Consider the following 14,564-nt stretch of genomic DNA (forward strand, 5'->3'; position numbering starts at 1 on the left):
TAGTCTTAAAATAATGTTTAAAAACTCTGGTCTCTAGAGAAACTTGTATGGCTATAACGTATTCCAGGTATAACGATGGTCCCTTGAGCGGACCGGATTCTACTGAATATATTAACAATATATTATAGATTGCAATTCTATTAAATATTCGCTAAGATTAATCAACTTCTCTACAGTTCGCTGTGATTCATTGAAAACTAACTTCAATTCCACTTGCAATAAATTGTAATAAATTTTCTTGACTGTTGATCGAGTATTAAGTGGCTCGTTACGCCCGACTGCAGCGTTCATAGTTGCTGTTTTTACGTATATATCTATATATATCTTTCTAAACGGATCCGTCAGCTCGTTTGCCCGCCTGGCACTGGGCAAACTTTTTACTCTCTTTCATCTTAATGAAAGTTTTACGGGGAAGCTGCCAAACCACAATTGAAAAGTTTTTGCAACCAGCTTTAGTGGGCAGAAGCGGCAGTTGGGTCGATTGAATCTGGCTCCCTCACTAAACTCGCCCACACTCTATCTCTGCCTCTCTCTTTCTCTTTCTAGATGTGTTTGTGTGTGCGTGCATGTGAGTAATTCTCGAACGTAACTTCAAAGCTGTTGCATTTGCTGCCTGAACCAGTCTTTGACTTTAATGCGTAATAGCTGTTTTCGACTTAACCTCCTTGATAGTTCGGTTAAGTTCGGTTTGTCTTTGGATCGATTTGCACGGCAATTAGAATATAATGTAACGCATGGGTCTAACAAGTGTTGGAATTTCAAATTGAGTTGATTTGCTTTGGTTGCTTTGCAAGTGAGTTGAAAAGTTGATAGAAATCTAAGAATAGTGAATAGTTCTACGATAAATATATATATGTATATATATTTATATTTTGAAATCCTAAAAATAAGCAGCATAGAGAGATTCTATGATTGATTGATTTAATGAAATTAAAAGACAGATATTTTATTATTGCTTAATTTATTTAAATTAGAAAAAAAAAAAACGATATTATTATGGATTGATATATATTTAAATAAACCTAAAGGCATTGTGCGTGTGTGTATTTTTTTAAATTTTAATAATTAATATCTCATATAATCATCTAACTAATATAATCATCTAATAACTAATCGCTATAAAATGCAAACCCTATTACTATACGAAGATATATTACTACATGAATATTTGCGATAATTTTTATAATACTTGTACATTAAGTGACAGTCGAGTATATTAGTTTTATACTGTGCCTCCCTTATTTCTTATCTAGTTAATTTGTTATCTATATGAATGGCTAATGTAGTTGGAGAATTTAGATTTAAAATGTAAAATCAAATTCAGTCAAAAGCTCAAAGTTGGTAAAATAACTATGAATTCCCTGAGAGCTAGAATAAATCCTAGTTGAGAGAGAGAGAGAGAGAGAGAGAGAGAGAGAGAGAGACAGCGTGAATATGAGAGAGAGAGAGAAAGAAAGAGAGAGAGAGACAGCGTGAATATAAGAGAGAGAGATACGCATATAAGCCAAAAATATGTTCGAAAGTAATACGAATGTATTTGCTATACCAAATATTGGCAAATGGATAAACTCAAGTCAAGATTGGCCATGAGAACATATTTGGCTTATTTGTATGCAAACTGCATGCATATTCAATCGAAGCGTGTGAAAACAAACAGAGTCGCTCGCATATCAATTGTTAATATGTCAACTGCACAGGGCGCCACAAGAGCTCATTGCACATGGCCGAAAATAACCCAAAGCCAGAAATTGAATTGTTTAATCATGGCACACTCAGTTCGCCAGTTTGCACCTGAATAATGCAAGTGATATGCTGGGCCTGCGGGGTCGGTGCGGGGCCCAAGACGTCAGTCGGCGCCGAGTTAATTCCCATAACGGCTATGCAATCCACACAATGCTAGCATGCATCGAGTTGTGTATCTATGTGAATATTAGCTGACCGCACTCTGCATACAAGCAATAAAGCAAAGCGCCCCTTGGCCCAGGCATACATGCATAATTCCAGTTGCCACAATTGCACGCGTCAACACAGTGTGCAACAATTTGAGTAGAGTCAATGGATACTTGAGATCCATAACAGACACTTGAACAACTGTAAACTGTAGCCCGACAGCCTTTGCTGGCAATGCGAGAGGCCCCGAGGAGTGGGCAGGGCGGTTCACCTGCGTTGGCAAACAGCGAGAAATAGTATCTGGTATTTGCATCGGCACGCGTCTCTCTCTAAACTGAAATGCCAATTCAATTGAAATGCACACACAAGGATATTTTACAGAAATGAAATGTGCATATTGACCAGGCCTGTGTGGAACGCAGCAGACGTGCGGGACAGTGGGACAGTAAGACAGTGGGACAGTAAGACAGTGGGCCAGTGGGTATCTGAGACAGGGCCATGGGTCAAAGGATACGCAAAGGACTCACCAATGATATGCCCAGCCAGCGGTTGCTCGTATTCAATATGGTAAACGCAATCGTGTTCGCCTCGAGTCGCTTGAACAGGATCTCCGTGAAACGTGCCTGCTGATTGTATGCACGTATTGTGGTCACACCCTGAATCGTCTCCGCCAGATGCGAGATGACCGGCGAGCTGCTTGAGTTCTCGATGCGCTGCAGCTCACTTGAATGGATAATTTAATTAGTTACATTTAATATAGGTATTTAATATCCATTTACTCCCTAAACCATAGACTAACTTAAATTTAATTTATAAAGCTGATTTTAATCATAAATAAAATTTAGTGTATTCTATAAATAATAATTATATAATACATTATAATTATAAAATTATATAATATATTTCATTTGAATTTTAAATTTAATTTTTTGTAATTGGTAATAATAAAATAAATTGTAATAATAGATTTTAACTTTGTTTCATTTAAATTCTATATTTATATTGCATTTATAAAATATATAAAATTGAATGAATATAATGAATTCAGACTTGAATTATGGAAATATTTTTACTTAATTTTATCATAAAAAAATTTCAGGTTTGCTTAATTTTTTAAGTATAATGTATTAATTATGAATATGGCAAATTAATAATATTGATAAATAATAAATAATGTGCTTTATAAAAACCCTATAATTATAAATATAATATATAATTCAATATATAATTTATTATTTATATATATATAATTTATTATTTATTAATTTTTTTTATTAATTTAATTTCTAATTAATATTAACTAATACTTAATGTTTCTTAAAAAGTATTTTCAATAAATAAATTTAAATAAATGTTTGTTAAACTTAAATTTAGTTAAACAAATGTTTATCAAATATAATAATATATAATATAATAAAATATAATAATATTTATAATATAATATAATAATATATAATAATTCAGCTATGCTAAGTCAATCCATTAAATCCATTTAAGCCAACATGTTTCAATTTATTTAATTTTAAAATAATAACACAAAGAAATGCCAAATTCGCCCTGATGTCAACTCAGCTCAGAGTTTATGGAAAAATAAAAGGTAAAACGCAAATGAATTGCTTCAATTGCAAAAGTCTTTAAAATATATTTAATTTAAATTTGTTTTATTTCTTTTTGTTTTGAATACTTCATACTGCTGAAGCCCAACCAACTAATGGACCACAGCAATTGTGCCCCGCCCCCGAGTCGGTTGTGGGCACTGTAAACTTTGTCTGCACAAAATTCGCTCGAAAGACAATTAGAAGCCACAAATGCTTGAATAGAAAGCTGCTAATAGAGCCACTCGCACTATCTAAACAAAAACAAAGATATCCCAGCCAGAGCCAAGGAGCAGCACAGATTGCGAAGTGTTATAGATACAGTGCCGAATACTTGATACTCTTTGATGAGATTTGATAATATCTTATATCCATTCACAAAACTGAAACAGGTATATTGTTTTTTTTATTTAATATCCGCCTTTCTGCGCGTCTATAATCAGCATCAGCTCGCTATATGGTCAAAGCAAGCTTCAGAATATTACAAACTATATGAGAATATCCAACTACCCGCAAAAAGAGTGTGCATAAGAACAGGCTGTCAAACAGTTGAGGCAAAAGTATTAAATGCAAAAATCTTTTGTCCTTCTGTGTTGACAATATGTAGTTGTCTATTCGAGTTGAAATGCCTAGGGCCAAATACTTTGGCCAGCAAAATGCTGATAAAGTTTTCAAAACAATTCAACCAATCCAGAGAGATGTGAGAGAGACCAACAAAAATATTAAAAGTTGGCAAACTGTTGAGCAACATGACCAAATAGAGGCGTGGCACTTGCATATTTATTACAGTTAACACAAGAATTATGAAAGTCGCTTTGTCAGCATCACAAAAGGAATGTCTATGTGCTTGTGAGTGTGTGTGTGTGCGTGTGTGTGTGATAGAGCAACATAAGCAAAACGAAGTCGCATTTATACAGAAATACATTTCACTTACCGTGCCGAGCACCTGTAGAACTTCTGAATGGCATAGTAGGCCCCACAAATGGGCAGAGTGAGGGCAAGAAACCAGGGCGTAATGCTCACATTTATGAGTATCGCACAGAGGCAGAGCAGGCTGAACTGCAGCAGGCGTTGACAGGTTGCAGCGATTTTCTGTAAATGAAAAAATATACGTTCATACATACATATACATATGTATATAGAAGCATATGTTAACAGACATGGTCAAAATAATAGGTAGACTTATTCATAGGCATATTCATTAAATACCATAAGGCATTATTTAACATTTTAATTTGAAACAAATTTGTCTGAATTTTTTAATCTGGCCAGTTGAATTTTCTTTTTATTTTCTATAATATTATTTTCTTATAGAGAAGGCGTTACTTGGAAGTAATATGCTAAAGTCTTTTAACAGTGATATTGCTCCATTCTGACTTCCTGACCTAATTTTAACAGTGCAAGCTGAGCGCTTTGCTTGAGTGATTTCGCATTTGAGCTGCACGCTTCTCATTGCTTGCATGTATTCTGCGAGAGAGAAAGAGACCAACAGCTGTTGCTAAACGCAGTATGAAGCTCTGCTGAACGAGATAGCTACATTGTCACTTCGGGAAGCGTCGTTATTATTTGCAGTGAACCACTGTTAAAAGACACCATCAGTCAATCGTGAGAGCAAACGACTGTAAATGGGTAATCTCACGCTGCAGTAATCGTGTCTTTTAACAGTGGGGCAGTCTGCAAAATAACAGGCAACAAACTAAAGATTCTGTAAAAGCGCACACGAAAAGCTAAAGCTGAAAACGATTCAATTGGCACAAAACTGAAACATAAATATATATACATACATATATAAATCAACAGCTAAGCGTCTATACATGTATTGCATATAAGTAAATAATACAAAGTAAATCTTAAATAATATTATCGTTTTATCATCTAATTTTCACTACTGCAAAATATTTTAGTACATACGGCCTGTACTTATTTTGGTGACCTCAACTGTTTGTATGGCTCCGCAGCTGGGTGAAAAGCACTGTGTGGCATGCAACATGGCAGCAGTGGGGACAGCAACAGACGGGCAGACAGAAGGCACATATTGGGCTGCCGCCAGGTAGCTGCTGCGGCTTTTCGGGCAACGTTTTTAAATGACTTTTGCTCGTTTGCAACACAGGAATTGACAAATGACTAAATTTGTGTATGCCACATGCCGCACTCACGGCGCACCACCCTCCACCCTCCACCCCGATTCTTGACCGACCTGCTGCCTCGAAAGCTTGTCGTTTGTCCTAAAATTAACGAGAACGACTACAATTTGCAAGCTCCATGACCGGCCAATGAATTGTGTATCCGGGCTCACGTTTTGACAAATGTGAGCCACAAACCCCAACTCCGGCCCCCAGGCAGAGCCACTGTCACAGTCCCTGTCCCAGCTCCAGCCCCTGCCACGCCCCGACAATGTTTCATAATCAAATTCTGTTTGCCAGCCGCTGCGATTGCACAAAGTGACCCAGCCCACTTGTAAAGTGCACGATAATTGAAGATTTATTTGGCAAACGCATGCAGATTGAGGTCCACACAGACAGAAAAACAAAAAGACAGACAGGCAGGCATTGGCAAAATGACATTATAACTGTTAAAAGCCAAATGTTGGATTAAATGAGTTACATGAATTAAAAATTTAATAATAATTATATTTTCAGTTCAGGCTTGTGACTGGAATATCTACAGTAACTATTAAAGCTATTTATATATTTATGTAACTCTGCTGAGGATTGTCTATAATATACAAAAAAAAAATAAAATTATTGCATATTAATAAAATATAGCATAACCTTTTAAGAAAAAATAAATAAATAAAATAATTTTAATATATCTGTCAGCAAAATAGTTAAAATTAAATAAATATTTGTATTTTTTGATCACGAAAAATCGTATTTTCAGCAAACATCGTTTAAGATCCCGATGAAATTAGGTCACGCAAAATATCGCATGCAACAATGAAAAACTAACCAACACTACACAACAAAAGTTCAGTCATTTGTGAGAACGGAACTAGTTTAATCTAGTTCTGGATGATGCGACAAAATCTTCAATCGCAGCTGCGAAGGCAATTGGAAAAGGTCTACGAGTGAAAATCAAATTTAATTGACTCAAAATGGAGCAGCCTAACAATGGAAATTCGGATGGATCAGTGTCGTACTCATTTATAAGAGAAGTGGTGGGCATTAAGTTTATGTGGAACCAATTTTATTATCTCATGCTATTGGAGGATGGGTGCATCATATTCTACCCATCGCACGTGGCCAAAAAGATATGCCCCAAGCCAATCGCAGATTTCTATACGAATGTATGTAGCCTTGTGGATGATAATGTCATTATACCACCGAAGTTCCTTATAAGTAAGTATCCATCTAGACAATTAGAGTACATACGTACATATGTATGTGTGTACTAATCTGATTTATTTGTTTGTTTTCTAAGATTGAAGAACGAGAAGAACAAGAAAAGCGAATGACTGTAACTACACTGTGGAACAAGGAAGATGATGCTGAACAATGTTAAACAATATCTATTCCGAAATCATATACACTTTTATGTAATAAATATCCACAGACCAAGAGCAACGACATTTTACTTTAATACTATTAAATTTCAAGGCATTTTTAGAGACGAGCTCCGATCTGCGAGGCTAAAGAGGAAACTAAACAAACTTCAATAGAAACTAATAATAATTTATTGTGAGCGTAGCATAAAAGTGAATCCACTGCATTGAAGATCAATCAATGTCATTTTAATCAAGCCAAAAGTTTTTAGTAAATGTGAATGAGAGACGTTGACAAACAAAGTGAAAAACTATAATGAAAGCAACCCTAAAATTGGCGTCAACAAACTCATATATTACGCATAAGCACACACACACACACACACACACACACTTATTCCTATATATGCAAAACATCAATGCATAATGCGTGCTTATCAGCTCCAAATCTAAAGCAGAGACGACAACAACAACAACAACAGCAACAGGGGAAACAACAGGCAATGTGCTCATATTTTATGCTGCACAATACAAAAAGCTAACCGAAAATTATGCAGATATATATATGTATCTACTGATGGATATATATATACATATATATAAAGTAAATGTAGGCATGTAAGTATACCACGCGTGTATTACCCGGCTCTGGTAATATTCCCAATTTAATTACTGGAGATGTAAAATCAAAGTAAAGTAATATTCAAATCTGGTTACTACATACATATATAGGTAAGTTCTATGTAAATGTTATTAAGTTTATATAGATCTGTGGCGTAATATATGTAAAGAGCTTCTTCAGCCTATCATTCGAATAGGTTGATAGTTCCCCAGCCCCTTCTCTCATTCAGTAAGTAACATTCAAGTTTAGATAATACATATGTTGATTTTATAATATTTCAGAAAATAAAAAAATAAAAATGTTATATAAATGTTATACAATTTTTATAAATCTTTTACGTAAAATTCTCTATGATATTTCAGCAATCATCAAAAAATATGAAAATTGTAATATGTTATATAATTTATATAAATCTGTCTACATAAAGATCTTCTTCAGCCACTCATTCGAATAGACTTATAGTTCAGCCAGCCCCCATCTCTCTTCACACAATTAGCATACCCATCTCAGCTGTTTATTGCACACAGGGTAGCTGATAAAAATAACAAATCTTACCTTATCAATGATCGCCATATCGGTGCTGAAACGATTCAGAATGCGTCCGAGCGGCGTCACTTGGAAAAAATGCAAAGTTTTATGCAAAATCGTTAGCAACAGTTTATCGTGCAAATTACGGCTGGCTTTGCAGCCGGCCCATTGTCCGGCCGGTGTTGATATCATGGCCATTATAATGCAAACACACGAAATTGTTGCATACATGCGAAAATAGTACGTGACTTCGTGGCTGGCCGCATCCATGTCAGTGTCGCTACTGCTACCCCCATCGACATGGTCGCTCCAATGCTGGAGCCAAACGTCCGTGTAGACACGCAAACATTGCCAAATTAGTGCGGTGATAAAAAAGACAATGATTATGGGCAGGCCGGAGGCGCGCATATAGAGCAGATATATATGATTCGATATTTGGCCATATTTGCGTTCCACATCTGGCGCTGTCGCTGCTGCTGTCTCTGCGACTGCACCAGCACCTGCACCTGCTGCATGTACAGCCCGGGCCTCTGCCCGTGTTCGTTCCCGTTCGCGCTCTTTGCTCTTCAGCTGAATTGAGAGTGACGTCACGTCTGGCACGTCAACGCCATCGCCATCATCCTCATTGCCTGCCTCGTTGTCATCATTGTTATTATTGTTGTTGCTGTTGTTGCGGCCATTTGTTGGCAATGCATTGAAGTCGATTTTAACATCTGCAAAGAGCAGGAATAATGTTGAATACACGTGGAAAAAGGATTTGAATACAATTTTGGGAAATGGATCAGAGCAAAGCGATTAACTATTCACGAGTCAACTGTTAAGCAAAGATAGAGATGGAGATAGAGATAGAGATAGAGATAGAGATAGAGATATAGATAGAGATAGAGATAGAGATAGAGATAGAGATAGAGATAGAGATAGAGATAGAGATAGAGATAGAGATAGAGATAGAGATAGAGATAGAGATAGAGATAGAGATGAGATAGAGATAGAGATAGATCGGATAGAGATAGAGATAGAGATAGAGTAGATAGAGATAGAGATAGAGATAGAGATAGAGATAGAGATAGAGATAGAGATAGAGATAGAGAGATCTAGAGATAGAGATCGAGATCCGCTACGCTCGAGATAGAGATAGAGATCGAGATAGCGCTCGCGCTCGCGCTAGAGCTAGAGATAGCGCTCGCGCTCGAGCTCGAGCTTCGCTCGCGATCGCGCTGCGCTCGCGCTCGCGATCGCGCTCGCGATCGCGCTCGAGCTCGCGATCGCGCTCGCGCTCGCGCTCGCTCGAGATAGAGCTCGGCTCGAGCTCGAGATAGAGCTCGAGCTCGCGCTAGCGCTCGCGCTCGCGCTCGAGATCGCGCTCTCCTCGAGCTCAGCGGTCGCGCTCGCGCTCGCGCTCGCGATCGCGCTCGCGCTCCGCTCTCTCGCGCTCGCGCTCGCGCTCGCGCTCGCGTAGAGATCGAGTAGAGATAGAGATAGAGATCGCGAGAGATAGGCTAGAGTCGCGATGAGTGCGATAGAGATAGAGTGGGGAGCTCGCGCTCGAGATCGAGTAGAGATCGCGAGAGATCGGAGAGATAGAGATAGAGATAGAGATAGAGATAGAGATAGAGATAGAGATAGAGATAGAGATAGAGATAGAGATAGAGATAGAGATAGAGATAGAGATGTGATGGTTCCTTCTGCCTGTTACATACTTTTCAAAAGGGTTCAGGGCATAAAAAGAAATTTCAGTTTTTTCTTTTATTTATTGAATTTTAGGTAATCAATTTGAATTCATTATATTTCTTGCCTGAAAAATGTTTACTCTCTGAAGCTATATTGTATCCGAAATTCTTTTTTAAATACTTATTAATTATTCAAACTGAAAATCGATCAAGTGAATATGTATTCAGCTGAAGCTTAGTAACATGTATGAAGTAAACAGACCTGAAAAAAATTTGTAAATATATATACATATACATATATACAATAAAACCCATTAAACACATTTCGTGACGCACTTAGGCTTGTGTGCTGCTCTATCTGTGCTCATAAAATATGTAAACAACGCAAAATTATGCTTAAATTGAACGAAAAAACACATGTACATATATTTGGTTAATTTAGAGCTTCAACAATTGGATGCGGGTCAAGGTCGTTAAGCAGTTCCACCTTTTACAAATATTATTAATCAAAATATCGTGAAAGCCCAAACAACAACGACAACAGCAACAACACAGGCAATTGCAATGTAGCCCAGCGATGTGACTGAGTAATAAAATATTTGTGTTATTTTTGCATCGATTGGCATGCCACGGGCACTCGCCACGCGTCCCCCACGATTTTTGTACTTTTCCACCTGTCTGACTATCAATGCGTTTCCTTTCTGATGTTTGTTCCAATAAAAATTCAATTTTATATTCACGCACACTCACACACACACACACACACACACATATGCCAGTCGTATCAAACAATCAAAAACAAGTTTTATTTTTTGCATTATTTTTGAGCGCTTTTCCAGTTTTTCTTTTATACTTTTCTTCTTCTTTTTTGGCATTCTACAATGTGCCACATGTTGCAATCAGCAATGCGTAACAGCCAAAACAGTTGAATTGAATCAATATTTTTTTCGTATTGCCCTCTTAGAAACTAAATATTTTGCATGATATTTATTTAAAATAATTTCAATGAAAATAAGTGAAATTAATTAATATTGGCATTTGATAAAAATGTTGAAATAATTGGTAGATCTTAACAAAAAATGAAAAGGTGTGGCATTCTGGTATTACAATCTTAACAAAAGATTTAGCTCCGATGCAAGAATGTAAAAGTTTGAGAGTTTATCTTAATGTTTATGAATAGAGATAAGACATAAATGCTGCTGATTAAAATTCGTTAGGTAACTTACAGTTACTTGAAAGTTATTTATGATGACTTCAATAATTATATTCTCAATACTCTATTTATTATTATTAAGGATCCATTAACTGCATTTAACACAGAATCATATATCAAGTACTCAAATCAAAAAGCTCTACTGAATATATCTCCAATCCCATCTATATTTATCTTCAATATTAACTGCATGTTGGCTTACATTGTTTGCCGGATTCATATCGAACAGCTGAATCAGTTTCGAATAGTTGGGCAAACAATTTTCATTGCACTTGCGAAAGGGTCGCTACTCCGACAATTTCTGTGACACTCGAGCAACTGATTAACTTGAAAGTTTGGCGCTTCGGGCTCAAAGTCGGCAAGTTGTCAGACAAAATATTGACAGTGGGTAGATAGATCAATGCATTACGTTAAGCAAACTTTTATTTTTGGCATACCCCCAGACAGAGATGCAAGCGAATTGAGTAAGAGAGAGAGAGAGTTAGATAAAGACAGAGAGAGAGAGAGAGAGAGAGAGAGATAGAGAGAGAAACTTATCGTAGTCTCTTTGACTTACCGCTGGGAGTAGCAAAGTTTTAAAAGTCAAACTTGATTTAAGTCATTCTCTCTCCCACACACACACACACACACACACTCACATACACAACTCAAGTGAATTGTTTCGAAAATATTCACACAGATATTGTGATAAATATGGCAATATTTTCTTACTAGTCGCCCCGCCCCACAAATTCACTCTAATCAATATTCATTTACGACGAGGCAGCCAACGCAGAGCCAACGCCCCCAAAAGAGTTGAGCCAAGTCAGAGCCGAAGCAGTCAATATTTGCAGTTGCTCCAAACTCTCTATTGCACATTCCTTAACGCTTATTGATGGCCCCAGACCAGACGCTCGCCCACTCGCATTTTAATTAGCCAATATGCAAATTGATTGTCAATTACCTTCACGTTTTTTCGCCCTTTTTCTTATGCTCTGGATATTATTCGTTCTGCATTACGGCAAATTCAATATCAATTAGCTGAGCGTCGGCCAGCGACTCTCAGCTAGCTTCAAATGTAAATGAAAAGCTGGAAAATCGCAAAGAAAATAAAAAGTCCAGCTGTCTTGGCTTGAAACTCGTGAAAAAATGAAAACAAATAAATAAGAAAAGTGCCCTAAGACCATTTCACAAAGTTTTTGCCATCGAAAAGTAATTATTTAACCAAATTTAATTAGTTTTTAAGTTTTTTTTTTTGCTTAGAGTTGACTGTGCTAAAGTCGGAAATAATTTATTTAATGCCTAATGTTTGGGCACCCAAAATAATATAAAACTAAAATGATTTTGATGAGAATATTACATTTAAATTTCGTATATATAACTATATAATATAAACTATAAATATTTAATATTATGTAGATGGTATAAATGATATGAGGCACAAATAGATACATTTTTGATTGAGATAATAATTATTAAAATTAAAAAATTATATTAATTTCGAAAATACAATAAAAAAATTAAATAAAAAATAAATAAAAAATATTTTTAAATAAATTAATAATAACAATAAATAAAATTAAAAAAATAAAAAAATTTAAAAAAAATCATGCCTATGCTAGAAAAAATATTTAATTATTGAGATAATAATAATAAAAATAATATAAATTTAAAAAAATAAATTAGATACATAATTTATATTAATAAAAAAAAATATTTAAATAAAATAATACATATTTAAGTGAATTTTTTTAAATGTACATAATTTATTTAATTTAGATGAATTAAGCAAACCTTTAAAAACAATTCAACTACGTCTTTAAGATATTTGTCTGCCAGCCTTTCATAGAAATTTTCTTTCATTTGCTACCATGGAATTTCCACTACCGAATGTGGAATTCCAACTGATTGCTAAAATGGGCAAATGCCTTGTGCGAGGCTTATTTAAGCCACAGCCACGGGGCAGACGTTGGCCTTCAACTCACGTGTCTAAGTTCAAAGAAAATATGCAAACAAAATAAATGTGCGTGGGCCTCGGGTGAAAACTAAAAATAATGTAAGCTACGCCCCAATGCTTAGCCAATATTTAATAACAATCAAGTGTGCTGTGCGCTGTCGAAAGTTGTTTAAAGGCAAAATCACGTATACGCACTGTCTGCCATCGATTTAGTTGACCCATATGGCGGTGTGGAACTTTCAATGCATACAAATGTTGTTGAAGCGAGCGAATGAGGGCAGAGGACGAACTTTAGCCAGTTGGCAGCTAGGCAACTAGGCAACTAGAAATCGAGTTGTTACAACATGCCAGATGCATAACTTACGCTTCACTGGCGGTGTCTCCACTATCGCAGCAGCAGGAGATGGAGAAGCAGCAGACAATTCGTTCGTCTCTCTCCTGGATTCCAAGTCGTCGACAGTTGCCTTTAAATTTGTTGCTGGCTGCGGATTGGAAATGTCAGCGACAGGCGTTGAAGGCACTGAACTTAACTCAACTGTTGGCAGGAGAGCTGCCGCACTGGACTCCTCCGAGATGCTCCTGGAAAGGCAGATAGCAAAGCATAAAGTTGAAGCCAAATACAGTTGCATTCAGTGTGGCCATGCTAGATTATTTACCTAATCGAGTTGGCCGCGCTCAGCGGGCGATGATGATGCTTTGGCTTATTGGAGCGCCGCATGGACATGCGTCGCAGGAACTGTTGAAAGCTGCCGCGACTCTGTGCCACCGCCGCCTCCGCTCCAGGCCATGCAGGTGCCGCCTCCATGGCCGGCGGCGAGGAGACATTTCGCGTCACCGGCGCATGATGCGTTTGCTGTGCTGGCTGCCAGGATTGGGCACGTGGAGAGAGCTCAGCTACGAGTGGCGGGGTCGTAACTCCATCTGCAATCGAGTCGCCGCCATCGAGACTGCTCTCCGCATAGCTGCTGCAGCTGGCCGTCACCAGACTGCGGCGCAGCAGATCTCCGCTGTTCGTGCTCGAGGTGGACGTGGCCGTCGCCGAGCTGAGGCCACTGAGTCGATGCCAGGAGTTCCTCGAGCGCACGCTGCTGCCACGACGCTGGAGCGTTGAGCGCCGACGTGGTCGCATTATAACATCGTCCCCCTGGCACTCGTCTATGGGCAGCGGCACATCGTAGATCAAATGCCGAGAACCATAGACGCTCGCCCGCTTGCGCTGCAGGGGGAAGCTGCCGGCCGACTGCAAACCACAGCTGATGCCGCTGGCCAGGGAGAGGGACTAAGCAGAGGGCAGGAGTTAGAAACAATGTTAATTTCATATTAACAAGTTTTAAATTATATCTACAGAAATTGTCATCTTTCCAAGAACGTTATTTAATTTCGTTTTATTTTTATTTTATTTTTTAATTTATATTTTTTTTCTGAATTTTTGTTTCTCTTTTGCTCAAACTTTGCAGACATTGCTGCTTTTCATAAAGAAAACCCCTCCTAATAATCAAAATGTGTAATAACATATATAAATAATTTTTCTATAGAGGATTCTAACTGGCCTAACAGAATATTCAGACTCAGGTCTTACTTCACCCAGAATAAAATATTGTTTATTTTAATCTGCCTCTTCCTATATAT

General features: G+C 37.3%; 1 protein-coding gene across 1 annotated transcript in view; it reads right to left on the reverse strand.

Annotated features, from left to right (window-relative positions):
- Window positions 1–14,564, reverse strand: part of Sur (Sulfonylurea receptor) — a 63,299-nt gene that overhangs the window by 7,370 nt on the left and 41,365 nt on the right. The window contains exons 14-18 of the mRNA XM_089258625.1: window positions 13,592–14,214; window positions 13,300–13,514; window positions 8,144–8,829; window positions 4,420–4,577; window positions 2,418–2,613 (exon numbers count right to left, since the gene is read on the reverse strand). Coding sequence (XP_089114751.1) covers window positions 2,418–2,613; window positions 4,420–4,577; window positions 8,144–8,829; window positions 13,300–13,514; window positions 13,592–14,214 — 1,878 coding nt within the window. The remainder of the gene's footprint in view (window positions 1–2,417; window positions 2,614–4,419; window positions 4,578–8,143; window positions 8,830–13,299; window positions 13,515–13,591; window positions 14,215–14,564) is intronic.

The sequence above is a fragment of the Drosophila navojoa genome, chromosome 3, assembly GCF_054131105.1.
Source record: "Drosophila navojoa isolate 15081-1374.11 chromosome 3, UAZ_NAV_1.0, whole genome shotgun sequence".
Classification (NCBI taxonomy): Eukaryota; Metazoa; Arthropoda; class Insecta; order Diptera; family Drosophilidae; genus Drosophila; species Drosophila navojoa.